Below are 17,812 nucleotides of genomic sequence, written 5' to 3'. Positions count from 1 at the left end.
ACTACTGTCACCATAGTGTGATGTCGCAGCAAATTTTTGTTCTCTGCCACGGACGTATTTGGATAGTGCCTGCTAACTCTGTCTGATTCAGCCCAAGACCGTCCTGCCATTAATATGTCCTAGGTTTATCTAACATTAAACCATTTATTATGATTTACTCTCTGCTTATATCTACGATAGTCTCCCTTCCTATAGGTGATGTTCACAAGCTGCTCTCCTAAACGCTGGAAATGCAGCCTCTGATTCTATGCATGGGGGGATCTTGTGCCGGTCCTTGCTTCACACTGCTTTTTTTTACCTTTCTTGGTTGGTTTTCCTAAATTGGCCCTTCCCACCAGTGCTTGTACATGTTGCCAACCCCGTTAACGTTTAGGGCGAGCTCTAGCTTTCTGAAGCCTCTTCCGGTCTATGAACATCAGCTGTTCTCGTGGGCATTTTTAGTGTGAAATGAAGTATTTCCTTTGTATATTGCCACTCTACACCACTCTTGCATTCTGGAGAAGGAAGCACAATCAATTGCATTCTTTTCTGGTGATGTGTCTGGGGTAGGACGTTTGTCAGCACAAGTTCACATCTCTTACATTAACAGCAGCTTTAACCATATACAGCCAGATTCACCTCTCATTTGGTAAATAGAGAATAAATCCGTGGAATTCCGTGAAGTAAATGTAAAACGGAGGTGATAGTAGACTCAGGCCCATGCACTTTTAACTTATATGGCCTTCATCTGACGTGACAATTAATTCTTGTTAACCATTTTTCTTTGCTTTATACTTTGGTAAGAGCAGAAGTGTTAAATAAATTATGCCAACATGCTGGTAATAATAGGTCTGGAAGTGGGTGATGTTTTCTTATGGGTAAACAAAGGAAATGCAAAGTAATCCCAAACTGAGGAATGGTTTCTCAAATTTCCTTTATTTTGACTGAAGCCTGTAAGTTTTTACTTTGGAAAGGACACAGGGCTTCTGTGAATTTAAATTCACATAATTATGTGGGCTAAAAAGAAAAGAAATCCAATTATAACTTGTACAGAGTACTTTAGCAACATGTCACAGTCAGATGGCAACTGTTTAGCATCCTGTTTTTAAAGAAGGGGAGTTGCCCATATTTCAATATACTTGTTCAGAACTGCTCAACGATAGGATTTAAAATTATCTGGAAATAAAAATTATTACTAGTAATGCTTATAATATTTGCACCTTCTGCCTGTATTTATTTGAAGATTTATGTAACAGAGGAGGAAGTCAAGATGAAACCACATGAAAAAAAGAAAATAAATGAGAGAAAACCCTCTAAACTTGTATGCTGTCATCTAAAAACATACATAGCTCCCCAGTGGCCTGAGCTGTGAGGGTCAAGGCAAGCTTTGCCCTCTGACCACATGTGCCCTGCTAATGCAGCAAACTCACAAAAGACAAAGAGCTGGTGTTGCCCTTTAGAGGAATTTAGTATGATAGTTCTGTGTGATAATAGCATATTATATCTGCATTAAGTTGCTGCCGTGTATCAGAAACATTTATCTCCTCAGAACGCCAAGTGATTTCTTATAAACAGCTGCTTGTTTTTAGAGGTGTTATTTTTCTGAATTTCTGACAGTTGAATATCCTACACTTCAAAAAGGCTGACTCCGTACAATATGACTGATCACCTTTTTTTCAGGCATCAAAATTATTTCAAGTTTCTGCCATATGTAATGATAATCAAATGCAACTTGAAATAAAAATATGCATCTCTCCATCTGTATCTCTTTCTATAGCGCTGTAGGTGTGTATATATGGGGGGGGAGGACTAGTTTAGATAGGAAATATTACTCACCACAGAGGAAATAGTTTGGATATAACACAGTTCTTAAAACATGGTTCTCATGGGGGGGGGGGGGGGAAAGAGTTGGCTACCTGACTGTATACAGACTTTGAGGTATACCTGACTGTAGACAGACTTCTAGAGACAGATACTTTGTAATGTAGCAGTTTTTACAAAACATTCTAAGAATGTTCTAGACTGTCCATTCAGTTCTTCAAAGTTCATTCTCTTCTTCCTTTTAAGGAACAGATATGTTTCATTGTACCTGTATTTCTCTCTTCAACAGAGCCAGTATTGTGCAGAAGCGAATTATTTATTTTCAAGACGAGGGGTCTCTTACCAAGAAACTATGTGAGCAAGGTAAGATGAACCAGGTCCTCCCTTGGCCCTCTTTGAAATGTTCCATCGGCTGCTTCTTGTCCTCTGTATCTAGTTTAAGCTGCTACACCTCAACTTTGATGTTCTGCACAACTCTGTCCTGGTATAGGTTTGGTATCTGCTGTCTGATGATGTTTTCTCACCATCTACGTGATCCTTCTTACAATTTTAATATCCTTTCCCCACTTCCACCCTTGTACTTCTTCCATGTGGACCTATAGGTAGGGCACACCCTCCCAATCACCAGGCAATGACTTCCACACTTCACATTAAATTGCATTCACTTATGCAAATAGATTCATAGATACTAAGGTCAGAAGGGACCATTATGATCATCTAGTCTGACCTCCTGCACAACGCAGGCCACAGAATTTCACCCACCCACTCCTGCGATAAACCTCTCACCTATGTCTGAGCTATTGAAGTCCTCAAATCGTGGTTTAAAGACTTCAAGGAGCAGAGAATCCTCCAGCAAGTGACCCGTGCCCCATGCTACAGAGGAAGGCGAAAAACCTCCAGCGCCTCTTCCAATCTGCCCTGGAGGAAAATTCCTTCCCGACCCCAAATATAGTGATCAGCTAAACCCTGAGCATATCGGCAAGATTCACCAGCCAGATACTACAGAAAATTCTTTCCTGGGTAACTCAGATCCCACCCCATCTAATATCCCATCACAGGTCATTGGGCCTATTTATCATGAATATTTAATTACCAAAACCATGTTATCCCATCATACCATCTCCTCCATAAACTTATTGAGTTTAATTTTAAAGCCAGATAGATCTTTTGCCCCCACTGCTTCCCTTGGAAGGCTTTTCCAAAACTTCACTCCTCTGATGGTTAGAAACCTTCGTCTAATTTCAAGTCTAAACTTCCTAGTGGCCAGTTTATTATCCATTTGTTCTTGTGTCCACATTGGTATTGAGTTTAAATAATTCCTCTCCCTCTCCAGTATTTATCCCTCTGATATATTTATAGGGAGCAATCATATCTCCCCTCAACCTTCTTTTAGTTAGGTGTTAATCTCTGTGTTTATAAATGAGGGCCAAGCCCTCCTTATCATTCCCTGAATGCTGCATAGTGCAGGTGTTTCCAAGATGATAGGGAGGTGGAGATAGACGTGGAATTGTCAATGATTATCTCTATGTTTCAACATGAAGTGATTATTCCTCTCTAGAGCGGTGGGATTTATAAAGAGACAATGCCTTAGGTATTTCCATTCCTTTAGTTATCCTATTGTCTTGTTTTATGTTTGTCTTCATGTTAACTCCTCAGGCAAGGACGGTCTTCATGACAATGCAGACTCTTTTGCGGGAAGATTTTCAAAAGCAGCTAAGGGACTTGAAAGTCAAGGGCATTTGTGCGCCTAAATCCATCAGGTGCTTTTGAAAATCCCAAGGTCAGTGCTTAACAAGTACATAGAACTAGGCGAAAGAAATCAGGCAAGTGGCCCCTAAACTCAGTTTGTTTGGCAAGTAGTATTGCCTTCCTCTCTTTTTCCTGCTATATAGGATTAATTTCTAAACGTTTTGAGACTTTCTGTCAAGCTGCCTTTAAACAGAGGTTTAATTTGAGGAGATTCAAACTCGAAGAGGGGGCTCATTAGTCAGATTTCCTGGAAAGGAATGATAATTTCTTTGTGCAGAAATGCAGAGATAACTGTTGTAAGATGATACCACCTCTGTCCCCTTCTCCCCACCAGTTTGGAAATTGCTTCGGCTGTGTGTAGTTTAGGAGAAGCTAAGGAGATGACCATTTGATTTTTGGGCTTGAAGTTAAGACCCTGGATTAGTTTAATTTGGCCCTGACTATAATGTGCTTCGTTTTTAAGAAACCGAATGTGTGCTAATAAGATGCTTAACTGGATTTAATAAATCTGACATCCTTGATGCTACCCAAGATTCTCATGTGCCATTATGTTGTTCTCTTTCATACATTCAAGAATGCACATTATAGTCATTAAAAATAACCTTTCACATTATGAGTGGTGAGTATGTTGAATAAGACCACTGCAAGCAAGCAAAATAAATGAAACTGAGACAGCTGTTCATGTTCCTGAGAAGAGAGAGAACAGTAGAAAAGCAAGGACATGAAGTTGGGAATAGGAAGTAAATTTGTATCATGTGTATACTAGGAAAATAGGTTGTGTTTAAAATGCATTAACTAAACATTTTAACTAACATGTTTTTAAACACTAGTGTAGACAGGGCAAGTCATATTTAAAACATGTGAGCTGGTCATGGTCAACCATGTAAATGGGAATCTCGGATTGATCATGACCAGCTAACATATTTTTAAAGGTGTTAAACCTTGTCTATACACGTGTTCAAAATATGTTAGTTAAAACATTTCAGCTAACACATTTTTAAATACAACCTATCTTCCAAATCTAGATGGAGCTTTAGATAGGAAAAGGCATATTAGTCCTGTAAGTGAGTTTTGTGCTTTGATCATATTCAGTTGTGACCTGAAAGCACAGGGCTGCATTGAGTGCTAGGGAAAAGTGTGGAGCTGCACGGCCCAGCAGAGAAGGCATGAGACCACAAGCAGACACAATGCCTCCTAGGACTCCTGGGGAAAGGGGAGGGTATGTGGTCACTGGCCATGCTTTCAGAGAGACCAGCATATGCTGCTTTCAGAAGGTGCAGTGTCTTGGCTCTAGCTCCTTCCTACTTCCTCCACTCCTTTGGAGAGACTAGCGGCACTAGCTTGGAGAAGTCTTTGTGCTCAGGAGATTGAAAGGTCTGCTTTTATACTCCGCTTCCTGTACAAGGCGTCCAGTACTCTCCCTTCCCGTGTTCACTCACACAAGAGCCAAATACAGTCTGATCCTCCTTAATCTCTTTTAAGGGCTGACAGATAGGACAATTTGTTACTGTTGGCTTCTTATTAATTCACGAAAGAAAACAGAGCTGTATTTTAACTAGAGTTAGGCTGATGACATCGTGTTTGGCTTCAGCTCTGGATTATATTTAGATTTGGATTTTAGATTAGATTTAGATTTTAAGGCTAAATCAGAGAGCAGCTGTCCTTAGGAAATTTTGATCCAAATAGAAATAAAAACCAGAAAAACTGCCCAGTTTTTGGACCTGAAATGGAACCAAAACCATAGTGGCAGGTTCAGATCCAGGGATATGAAGCCAAATCATTAACCCCACTTTGAAATATCAAGGTTCCAGTTTTGGCCCATAGCTAATTGTAACTCAGAAGAATAAAATACTAGGAGTTATGCTGAGTTACTCCTATTTATAATTGGAGTTTTGCTGTCGTCTGTTGAATTGCAACCGAACATTTTCAATAACTGCTTCTACCGCTGCTTTTTAGACTCGACCTTTGAGGGGGTGACTGATAAACCAATCTTAGACTGTTGTGCCTGTGGAACTGCTAAATATAGGCTAACTTTTTATGGAAACTGGTCAGAGAAGACACATCCAAAAGATTATCCACGTGAGTATTATTATTTTATTATTGCAGTAGAATCTAGAGGCTAAAATAAGGAGTGTGGGGATTCTTGGTGAGAGGTGATAAAACTAACCTACAGAAAGACAGTCTACATCAGGGATCAGCAACTTTGGCATGCGGCCCACCAGGGTAAGCCCCCTGGCAGGCCGGGCTGGTTTGTTTACTTGCTGTGTCTGCAGGTTCGGCCGATCGCGGCTCCCACTGGCTGCAGTTCACCGTCTCAAGCCACTGGGGGCTGCGGGAAGCGGCGCGGGTGGAGGGATGTGCTGGCTGCCGCTTCCTGCAGCCTCCATTTGGCCTGGGAATGTGAACCGCAGCCAGTGGGAACTGCAATCGGTCGAACCTGCGGACGTGGCAAGTAAACAAACTGGCCCGGGCCGCCAGGAGGCTTATCCTAGGGGGCCACATGCCAAAGGTTGCCAATCCCTGGTCTACATTATGATGAATACATGTAATATTGCCAACCCCAAGTGTTCGAAAATCTCAAGTCAGTCCCCCAAAAATCAAGAGGTTGGTTTAAAAACCATGAGATTTTAAAATTTTAAATTGGGGTTGATTCGCCTTCTGGCATTTGAGATTTGAAATGTACTGTTTTAGGGTCACATTTTCAAGCTCTCTTTGCAACCATGAGGGTTAGAAACTTATTCTCTCTCTCTCTCTCTCTCTCTCTTTTTTTTTTTTTTTTTTTTTTTTAGGGAGTCTCACTTAATTACATAAGTCTTGGTGCTGAGTTTTTTAGAAACACAGGAAATATCACAAGATTCAATATAAAATGTTGAGTTTGCAGCAGTGCATATGCCCAATCCAATGACCATATGGAAAGACTCCCATTGATTTCAGTGGGCACCGAATCAGTCTGTTAATGAGGTTGGCTGAATGTGTACAGCATCATTTATGTGTTCCTCTTTCTTTCACAATGCTAGCTGGATAAATGTTCAAATCTTAAAATACAAACTTTTTTCATAATTTAAATCAAGTATTGCAAAGTTTCTAATCTACAGAATCAGTGGTTTTATGGCAATAAAATGCAAATAGCTTTTATTTTTAAAATTAAATCTACAAAAACATGCATAGAAAATGGGGATCTTTGTTTGTTTTTTATTCTTTTTAGTTCCCCTCTTTGTCTTTTCCATCTTACATTTGTTCTTCATTATCATTGACAATGATAGGTAGATTGACAAAGGCGGGTGGGCTTAGGGATGAAAGTCATATATTTATTTGGTCTTTAAGCTTTGATAATATGTTGTCTACTGCATGATCTTTATTAAAGCTTTTGTGTGTAGCTTTTCTTTTTAATATCACTGTCACCCAATGTGGTGAATTTTCATCATCCGTCAAAGATCTGTCTGCGTATGAATTGTTCCTTGATACTGATTACGCTGTTTCTGTCTCAAGTTTTGCTTTATTAAGTTGAACATAGAATAGTTCAGATACGGCATCATGTGGGTTAGTACAAGTTTGCGATGATATACTAAAACTTGTTTGACTTGCTGGTTGGGCAACAGAACAAACACATGGAGGATAAAACAAGCCATAGTGCCAGTATTCACAGTGATGCTCTTTTGAGATATGAGATGATTTGTGTACCTGCTAAATGGTACCCATTCAGATTCATTGTGTGCATAGATTTGGCTGGTATTACGGACACATTCTGAATAGAAGAATCAAATTATTTCTTTTCACTCCCATGGAATGTATCTTATTAGAACATTAGAATGGCCATAGAGAGTCAGACCAATGGTCCATCTAGCCTGGTATCCTGTTTTCTGGCAGTGGCCGATTCCAGATGCTTCAGAGGGAAAAAACAGAGAAGGGCAATTAGCGAGTGATCCATCTCCTGTTGTCCAGTCCCAGCTTCTGGCAGTTGGAAGTGTAGGGAGACCCAACGCATGGGGTTGCATCCCTGACCATCTTGACTGATAGCCACTGATGGACCTGTCCTCCATGAACTTATCTAATTCTTTTTTAAAACCCATTCTAGTTTTGGTCTTCACAACATCCCCTGGCAACGAGTTCCACACGTTGACTGTGCTTTGTGTGAAGAAATGCTTCCTTATGTTTCTTTTAAACCTGCTGACTATTAATTTCATTGGGTGACCCCTTTTCCTTGTGTTACGTGAAGTGGATAAATAACACCTCCTTATTCACTTTTTCCATCCCAGTCATTAGTTTTATAGACCTCTATTGTATTCCCCTCCCCCTCCCCCCCCGTTGTCTCTTTTCCAAGCCGAACAGTCTGTCTTTTTAATCTCTCCTTGTACAGAAGCTGTACCTCTAATCATTTTTGTTCTCTGTACTTTTTCCAATTCTAATATGTTTTTTGGAGATGAGGTGACCAGAACTGCACACAGTATTCAAGTGTGGGTGTAGCAGGGATTTATATAGTGGCACTGAGATGTTTTCTGTCTTATTATCTATCCCTTTCCTAATGGTTCTGAGCATTCTGTTGCTTTTTTGACTGCTGCTGCACACTGAGTCCACATTTTCAGAGAATTATCCACAATGATTCCAAAATCTTTGTTGAGTGGTAACAGCTAATTTAGATTCGATCATTTTGTATGTATAGTTGGGATTATGTTTTCCAATGTGCATTATTTTGCATTCATCAATATTAAATTTCATCTGCCATTCTGTTGCCCAGTCACCCAGTTTTTTGAGATCCATTTGCAACTCTTTGTGGTCTGCTTTGGGCTTAACTATCTTTAGTAATTTTGTATTGTCTGCAAACTTTACCACCTCACTATTTACCTCTTTTTCCAGATAATTTATGGCTATGTTGAACAGCACTGCTCCTAATACAGATCCTTGAGGAACCCCGCCCCCATTTACCTCTCTTCACATTTAAAATTAACTATTTATTCCTACCCTGTTTTCCTATCTTTTAATCAGTTATTTATCCATAAGAGGACCTTCCCTCTGATCCCATGACTGCTTACTTTGCTTCTGAGCCTTTGATGGGGACCAAGTATACTATATCCCAGGGCAAACTTTTTCACCCGGGGGCCACATTGGGGAATAGAAATTGCATGATGGGCTATGAATGCTCACAAAATTGGGGCTGGGGTGCAGGCTCTGGGGTGGGGCTGGGGATGAGGAGTTTGGAGTGTAGGAGGGTGTTCCTGGCTGGGATCGAGGGGTTTGGAGAGTGGGAGGGGGATCAGGGCTAGGGCAGAGGGTTGGGGTGTGGGGAGAGGCTCAGGAGATGCAGGCTTTGAGCGGCGCTTACCTCAAGCAACTCCCGGAAGCAGGGGCATGTCCCTTCTCTGGCTCCTACGCAGAGGCACGGCTAGGCATCTCTGCACGCTGCCCCATCCGCAGGCACCGCTCCTGCAGCTCCCATTGGAGCGCATAGGAGGCAGAGCAGGCTTATCCCACGGCTTCCGGGACCTTTGTGGTGCAGCCCAGACCCAGACCCCCGGCCAGAGCGGGGCCGAGCTGTGTGATACAGCCCCAAACCAACGCCCCAGCCGAGGAGGGGCCAAACTGCATGGTGTGGCCCCGACCCAGCACCCCAGCCAGGGTGCCTGTATTCACATCTCAATGTGGGACAATTTGACACCTCAATCCTGTATTGACATCTCAGTCTGGGGCAGTTCTTCATATTGGTCATCTAAAAAGAATGGCTCCGGTGTGGGGATCTTCCTCACATCCTCTGCAGTGAAGACTGATGCAAAGAATTAACTTAGCTTCTCCTCAATGGCCTTGTGTTCCTAGAATGCTCCTTTAGCACCTTAATCATCCAGTGGTCCCATCAGTTGTTTGGCACTCTTCATTCTGATGTACTTTTAAAAAATTGCTGTTCATTTTTGTGTCTTAGTTGTCTTCAAATTCTTTTTTGGCCTGCCTAATTATACTTTTATGCTTGACTTGACAGAGTTTGTTCCTCTTTATTTTCCTCAGTAGGATATGACTTTCAATTTTTAAAGGATCTCTTTTTATCTCTAACTACCTCTTTTACTCTGTTGTTTAGCCATGGTGATGTTTTTTGGTACTCTTACTGTTTGTTTTTTTTATTTGAGATATATGTTTAGTTTGAAAGTTTCTGTGTTGTTTGCAGGCATTTCACCCTTATGACTTACTTTTAATTTCTGCTTAATTGGTCTCCTCATTTTTGTGTTTTCCCCCTTTTTGAAGATAAATCCTACTGTGGTGGGTTTCTTTGGTACCCCCACGCCCCCAAAAGGATGTTAAATTTAATTACATTATAGTCGCTGTTACCCTGAGAGGTTCAGCTCTATTCACTTCTTGGACCAGATCCTGTGCAGCACTTCGGTCTAAATAAAAGAATTGCTTCTTCCCTTGTGGGTTCCAGAACTAGCTTCTCCAAGAAGCAGTCATTAATGGTGTCTAGACAATGTTATCTCTGCATCCCTTCCTGAGGTGACATGTTCCCAGTCAATATGGGGATGGTTGAAATCCCCCATTATTATTGGGTTTTCTGTTTTTCAAGCTCTCTAATCGCCTGAGCATTTCACAATCAGGTCAGGCTAGACGATCATAATCGTCTTAAAGTCTATGATTCTATGAATCACCTTCAACATCCCAATAAGGTGTTTGGTGGTATATTCCTACTGCTGTACTCTTATCATTTAACATGGAATTTCTAGCTGTAGAGATTCTAAGGTACTGTTTGATCCATTTAAGATTTTTACTATATTTGACTCTGTGCTTTCTTTCACATATAGAGCCACTCCCCAACCTGCGTGACCTACTCTGTCATTTCTATATATTTTGTACCCTGGTATTACCATGTCCCACTGATTATCATAATTCCATGACATTGCTGTGATACCCTAGTATATCAATATCCTCATTCAATTTTTACTTACTTCTCTACATCTTTGCTTATTTCTTCTCTTCTTCCTTTCTTTAGAGAGATTTTAGTGTATTATTCTTCCTCCATGATTCTCAGACAGAAAAACTTCCATTAACCACTTAAAAATGTTCTGACTATGCTTCAGTCTATCCTTCATGAATCATTAAGCGTATGCTATGCATAGGTCTAGATGAATGCTAGTAAATAAATAAATAAAATCTATAAACATATGTTAGAATTGTAAAATGTATTAATTTTGTCTATGTTCATGCATCATTTTACTCATATATTTGTGCAATCTGCTTGTTCTGGCACGCGTGTCCATGGAAAGCAAATTTCAATGATGCATAGATGAAAATGAACAGAAACCCAATTTTGAGCTGAAATGGAATCTCTTTCAGTCATGTGACTTATTACACTACAAGTAACTGGGTAGCTCAGAAGCTGAATACTCACATAAAAAATATATTGGTTTAATAGTTTGAATAACAAATAAATATGAGCTACCTGCTCAGGGGTATTCTATGAGAAGAAAAGAAGGGTTATTTTTTATTACAATGGATATGACAGAGTGGTTTTTGACACAGCAGGGCAGGACTTCAAGTTAAAATGAAAGAACTTGCCGGAAGTCTCCACCCGACACAGTAATATAAAAAAAATCTGTGTTTATAATGATTTGGTAAAGGAGGGTCGCTTTCATATAATTACTCCTATTGTCCCTTTTTTCTTCTTTTAATTATAACAGTGGATCCATGTAGACACATGGTTATTTACTATTTTAGAAGTTCAGGATTTGACCCCATTTCAGTCAAGAGTGTACGCAATCACGAGGATCAAACTAATTATTGGGAAGGAATCATGTAATAAGAGGATTAAATGTTGTTACCCTTAATGATTAGAAAACAAAATAAAGAAAGCTACAGTCATTATTTGTTTCTACATCTGTAGACTCTCCCATCATTAACATATAATTAGAAAAGTCTCATTATGAAAGCACAACAAATCTATTCTCTTTACACCAAGTCTTGTTCACATTAGAATCAGTGGGACTTTTGACACTGGACCTCAGTGGCAGCAGGATTGGACTGAGGCAGAAGAGTCACTAACAAATTTCTAGCTAAAATTTCTGGAAGGCCAGAGAAATTTTTCACGTGTCCACACTTAGGCCTTGTCTACACTACAAAATTAGGTCGAATTTGTAGAAGTTGGTTTTGTAGGAAGCGTTTTTATACAGTCAATAGTGTGTGTCCCCACACAAATGCTCTAAGTGCATGTAGTCGGCGGAGTGTGTCCACAGTACCAAGGCAACTGTCGACTTCCGGATCATTGCACTGTGGGTAGCTATCCCACAGTTCCCGCAGTCTCCAGCCACCCATTTGAATTCTGGGTAGAAATACCAGTGCCTGATGGGGCTAAAACATTGTCGTGGGTGGTTCTGGGTACATATAGTCAGGCCCCCCTTCCCTCCCTCCCTCCCTCCCTCCGTGAAAGCAAGGGCAGACAATCGTTTTGCGCCTTTTTTCTTGAGTTACCTGTGCAGATGCCAAACCACGGCAAGCATGGAGCCCGCTCAGCTAACCTTCACCGTATGTCTCCTGGGTACTGGCAGACGTGGTACTGCATTGCTACACAGCAGCAGTTTATTGCCTTTTGGCAGCAGACAGTGCTGTATGACTGGTAGCCGTCGTCAACGTAGTCCAGGGTGCTCTTTTAACTGACCTCGATGAGGTCGGGGCGCCTGGGCAAACATGGGAGTGACTCAGCCAGGTCATTTCCCTTTTAAGTTTCGTCTCATGGCGATTCAGTCCTACCGGCAGTGCACTGTCTTTTAACCTGCAGCCAGCAGAAGACGATCAGCAGTCCTACTGCACCGTCTTCTGCCGAGCACCCAGGAGATGACGATGGCTAGAGGTCGTACAGCACAGTCTGCTTCCAGCAAGAAGTATAAAGATAGATGAAGTAGATCAAAACAAGAAATAGACTAGATTTTTTTGGTATTCATTTTCTCCTCCCTCCCTCTGTGAAATCAATGGCCTGCTAAACCCACTTTTGAGTTCTATCCTTGAGGGGGCCATTCTGTTTCTTGCAAAGCCACCCCCTTTGTTGATTTTAATTCCTTGTAAGCCAACCCTGTAAGCCATGTTGTCAGTCACCCCTCCCTCCGCCAGAGCAATGGCTAACAATCATTTCGCGCCCTTTTCCCTGGATTGCCCGAGCAGGAGCAGATGCCATTGCACAGCAAGCATGGAGCCTGTTCAGCTCACCACAGCAGTTATGACCATTGTAAACACCTTGCGCATTATCGTGCAGTGTATGCAGAACCAGCACCTGAAAAACCAGGCGAGGAGGCGACAGCAGCGCAGTGATGAGGACATGAACACACTTTTCTCTAAAACCGCGTTCGCCCGCAATTTGGAGATCATAGTGTTAATGGGGCAGGCTCATGCCATGGAATGCTGATTCTGGGCCTGAGAAACAAGCACAGACTGGTGGGACCGCATAGTGTTGCAGGTCTGGGACGATTCCCAGTGGCTCCGAAACTTTTGCATGCGTAAGGGCACTTTCATGGAACTTTGTGACTTGCTTTCCTCTGCCCTGAAGCGCAAGAATACCAAGATGAGAGCAACCCTCACAGTTCACAAGCGAGTGGCAATAGCCCTGTGGAAGCTTGCAACGCCAGACAGCTACCAGTCAGTTAGTAATCAATTTGGAGTGAGCAAATCTACTGTGGGGGTTGCTGTGATGCAAGTAGCCAACGCAATCATTGAGCTGCTGCTGTCAAAGGTAGTGACTCTGGGAAATGTGCAGGTCATGCTAGATGGCTTTGCTGCAATGGGATTCCCTAACTGTGGTGGGGCTATAGACGGAACCCATATCCCTATCTTGGCACCGGAGCACCAGGGCAGCCAGTACATAAACCGCAAGGGGTACTTTTCAATGGTGCTGCAAGCACTGGTGGATCACAAGGGACGTTTCACCAACATCAACATGGGATGGCCGGGAAAGGTTCATGACGCTCGCGTCTTCAGGAACTCTGGTCTGTTTAAATGGCTGCAGGAAGGGATTTACTTCCCAGACCAGAAAATAACTGTTGGGGATGTTGAAATGCCTATATGTATCCTTGGGGACCCAGCCTACCCCTTAATGCCCTGGCTCATGAAGCCGTACACAGGCAGCCTGGACAGTAGTCAGGAGCTGTTCAATTATAGGCTGAGCAAGTGCAGAATGGTGGTAGAATGTGCATTTGGACGTTTAAAGGGTCACTGGTGCAGTTTACTGACTCACTCAGACCTCAGCGAAACCAATATTCCCATTGTTATTGCTGCTTGCTGTGTGCACCACAATCTCTGTGAGAGTAAGGGGGAGACTTTATGGCGGGGTGAGAGGTTGATGCAAATCACCTGGCCGCTGAATAAACGCAGCCAGACACCAAGGCAGTTAGAAGAGCACAGCAGGAAGCGGTGCACATCAGAGAAGCTTTGAAAACCAGTTTCATGACTGGCCAGGGTACTGTGTGACACTTCTGGTTGTTTCTCCTTGATGAAAACCTGCCCCCTTGGTTGACTCTAATTCCCTGTAAGCCACCCACCCTCCCGCCTTCGATCACCGTTTGCTTGCAAAGGAAATAAAGTCACTATCGTTTAAAAAACATGTATTCTTTATTAATTGATTATAAAAATAGGGAGATAACTCACAAGGTAGCCCGGGTGGGGTGTGGGAGGAGAGTAGGAGGGAAGGAAAAGGCCACTTTAAAACTTGTTGAATGCCAGCCTTCTGTTGCTTGGGCTGTCCACTGGGGTAGAGTGGTTGGGTGCCCGGAGCCTCCCCACCCCCGCTGCGTTCTTGGGCATCTGGGTGAGGAGGCTATGGAACTTGGGGAGGAGGGAGGGCAGTTAAGCAGGGGCTGCAGCGGCAGTCTGTGATCCTGCTGCTGTTCATGAACCTCCACCAGACGCCGGAGCATGTCCGTTTGATCCCACAGTAGCCCCAGTGTTTCCTCATGCCTCCTCTGATCTTCCTGCCACCACCTCTCCTCATGTTCATCGGCCACTGTCCTGTACTCTGCTACTGTGTCCCTCCACACAGCTCTGTCAGTGCCGGACAACTGCATGAGCTCAGAGAACATTTCATCATGCACGCGTTTTTTTCGCCGCCTTGTCTGAGAGAGCCTCTGGGATGGAGGAGGGAGGCTTGAAACATTTACGGCTGTTGGAGGAAAAAAAGGGAGTGAAGTATTTAAAAAGATACATTTTACAGAACAATGGCTATACTCTTTCACGGTGAACAACACTATTCACATTACATAGCACATGTGATTTTGGTACAAGGTCGCATTTTGCATCTTATATTGAGTGCCTGTGGCTTTGGTGTTAGAGATCACACACGCAGGGCCGGGCAACAGAATTCGGCTTGCAGGCGGCCATGGTAAGCCATAGTCTTTCGGCTTCTGCAAGCTTCATAACAGCAGCCCCCTCCTTTCCCAAACCAAGCAAAGCCCGTTGAGTTGGCCATCTACTGCTGCAGTTTTCCTGTTAACGTGCGGCAGCAGAAACCAAACTAACCTCCTCCCCCCCATCCAATTTTCTGGGATGATCGCTTTTCCCCTCCCCCCACCGCCTGGCTGGTATCAGGGAAGATCCCTGCTAGCCAAACGTGAACAGCTCAGCGCCAATGGCCCCCCCTCCCACCGCGTGGCTAACTGCAGGGAGGATTTCTTTTCAGCCACAGGCAAACAGCCCAGTAGGAATGGGCACCTCTGAATGTCCCCTTAATCAAATTCCCCTGTTTCAACCAGGTTACCATGAACGATATCACTCTCCTGAGGATAACACAGAGAGATAAAGAACGGATGATACTTGAGTGACAGCAAACACCGGGACCATACGCTGCCAGGCTTTGACATACAATGATACCAGATTACTTGCTACTAGCATGGCGCGGTAAAGTGTCCTACCATGGAGGACGGAATAAGGTTGCTCTCCCCAGAAACCTTCTGCAAAGGCTTTTAGAGTACCTCCAGGAGAGCTTCATGGAGATGTCTCTGGAGGATTTCCGCTCCATCCCCAGACACGTTAACAGACTTTCCAGTAGCTGTACTGGCCACGAATGCATCCCAAGTCCTCAGGGCTACTTAATCATTAAAAAACACTTGCTTTTATAACATGTATTATATTTTAAAAGGTAAACTCACCAGAGGTCCCTTCTCTGGCTTCGTTGAGTTGGGAGGGTATTTCAGTCAGGGTGATAAAAAGTTCCTGGCTGTCAGGGAGAACGGTGTGCTGTGTGCTCTGCCCAAGCTCGTTGTCCTCCTCCTCATCTTCCCCATCTGCAAAATCCTCATCCATGGCGGAGAGTACCCCATCATCGGAGTCCACGGACAGGGGTGGGGTAGTGGTGGCCGCCCCCCCTAGAATTGCATGCAGCTCAGCATAGAAGCGGCATGTCTGGGGCTCTGTCCTGGAGCGTCCGTTTGATTCTTTGGTTTTCTGGTACTCTTGTCTGAGCTCCTTAAGTTTCATGCGGCACTGTGTTACATCCCTGATGTAGCCTCTGTCCCTCATGGCCTCTGAGATTTTTTGAAATATTTTGGCATTTCATCTTTTGGAACGTAGTTCTGATAGCACGGATTCCTCTCCCCATACAGCAATCAGATCCAGTACCTCCCGTTCGGTCCATGCGGGAGCTCTTTTTCGATTCTGGGACTGCATGGTCACCTGTGCTGATGAGCTCGCCTGGCCAAACAGGAAATGAGATTCAGATGTTCCCGTGGCTTTTCCTGTACACCTGGCCAGTGCATCCAAGATCAGAGTGCTGTCTAGAGTGGTCATAATGGTGCACTGTGGGATAGCTCCCGGAGGCCAATACCTTTGAATTGCCTCCACACTAACCCTAATTTGAAAAGGTGATGTCGATTTCAGCACTAATCCCCTCGTTGGGGAGGAGTACAGAAATCGGTTTTAAGAGCCCTTTATTTGAAAAAATGGCTTAGTTGTGTGGACGGGTGCAGGGTTAATTCGGATTTAATGCTGCTAAATCCAACATAAACTTGTAGTGTAGACCAGGCTTAGAGGTATTAAAAATGAAAAGTAGTTGTCAAAATTGCTGTTTAAAATGTTGAGGCCATGCAACTATTAAATTAAAATAAAATCCTGTTCACTATTGACTTTGTTGAATCACTGACTAATTGTCATACCACTGCAGAAGTGTTCACAAATATATTTTCAGTCCAGTGGTTTCTATAAATATAATATGGCTGTCCATCATATTATATATCACCTTCCATTGTAATTGGAGAAGATTTCTCATATTGATCTCCAAAGGGGAATATTATTTTAAAATTCATACTACCTCCCATTTATTCATTTACAGTAGGAGCTAGAGAAGGAGAATATTCTGTTTCTCACGCTATATGGTTCCAGTGTTGGTAGGAAAAAATCTCCCTTATCAAGAGCAAATTTAGAAAATTGAGTTTTTGAGGGTTTCTTTTTGGTTGTCTCTGACAACTGAGAAAGCTAAAATTTCCCTTTGCTCTGACAACAGCAATATAGCTAATATATAAACAAGATACAAACACTTATATTTCTCATTCATGTTTCCCGCTAATTTATTTGCTAACTCTTATCTTAACAGATTCCAAGACTATAACATTGACCTTTCTTTACATTTGTATTCTCTATGACTAGCAAACAAGAACTGCAGAGAAGCACTATACAATTGTGACTTTAAAAATAAATAAATAAAACCTAGCCAAGTCCTAACACTACTATAACACGTAGTATATTCTTTCCTCAATACACAGGAATTTCCATACACTGCTCCATTTTATGTGCTTTAATTTACTCCAAAGAACTGTTTATGCCAAAGAGGCATTGTTTTTATGGTAAAAAAGAGCTTCAGCAAGCTATTTGACAAAGCCTTGAACTCAAGCAAATGTCACTTTCCAAGTCCAAAAACACTTCACTATGTTAGGGACACAATAAGGGATGATTTAACTGAAGTTACACCATGAAGCTGAAGAACTTGTGTTCCATTAAAATTAAAATTGTCTTGTCATGTGTAGGAACCAACAGAGCTAAAGAATCCACACAACAATGCTCAGGATGAAATCACTGCATTATATGCTTGCTCTGAGTGTGTTGTTCTTCGACTGCTTGTTCACGTCCATTCCACATTCGGTGTGCGCATGCTGCGTGCGTGAGTGTTGGAAACTTTTTCCCTTAGAGGCTCCCAGCGGGGCCCCCCGAGTGGTGCCACTGTGCCGCGCATATATACCCCTGCCGGCCTGACCCCCTCCAGTTCCTTCTTACCGTCGGCGGTGTGGAACAACCTCCCTCTCTCTCTCTCTCTCTCTCT

General features: G+C 42.8%; 1 protein-coding gene across 1 annotated transcript in view; it reads left to right on the top strand.

Annotated features, from left to right (window-relative positions):
* Positions 1 to 17,812, top strand: part of SPON1 (spondin 1) — a 314,216-nt gene that overhangs the window by 77,313 nt on the left and 219,091 nt on the right. The window contains exons 4-5 of the mRNA XM_084631647.1: positions 2,090 to 2,163; positions 5,506 to 5,628. Of these exons, the coding sequence (XP_084487773.1) occupies positions 2,090 to 2,163; positions 5,506 to 5,628 (197 nt within the window). The remainder of the gene's footprint in view (positions 1 to 2,089; positions 2,164 to 5,505; positions 5,629 to 17,812) is intronic.

The sequence above is a fragment of the Lepidochelys olivacea genome (genome assembly GCF_965140295.1).
Source record: "Lepidochelys olivacea isolate rLepOli2 genome assembly, chromosome: 6".
Taxonomy (NCBI): Eukaryota; Metazoa; Chordata; order Testudines; family Cheloniidae; genus Lepidochelys; species Lepidochelys olivacea.
This window is presented reverse-complemented; position numbering and strand designations above follow the sequence as displayed.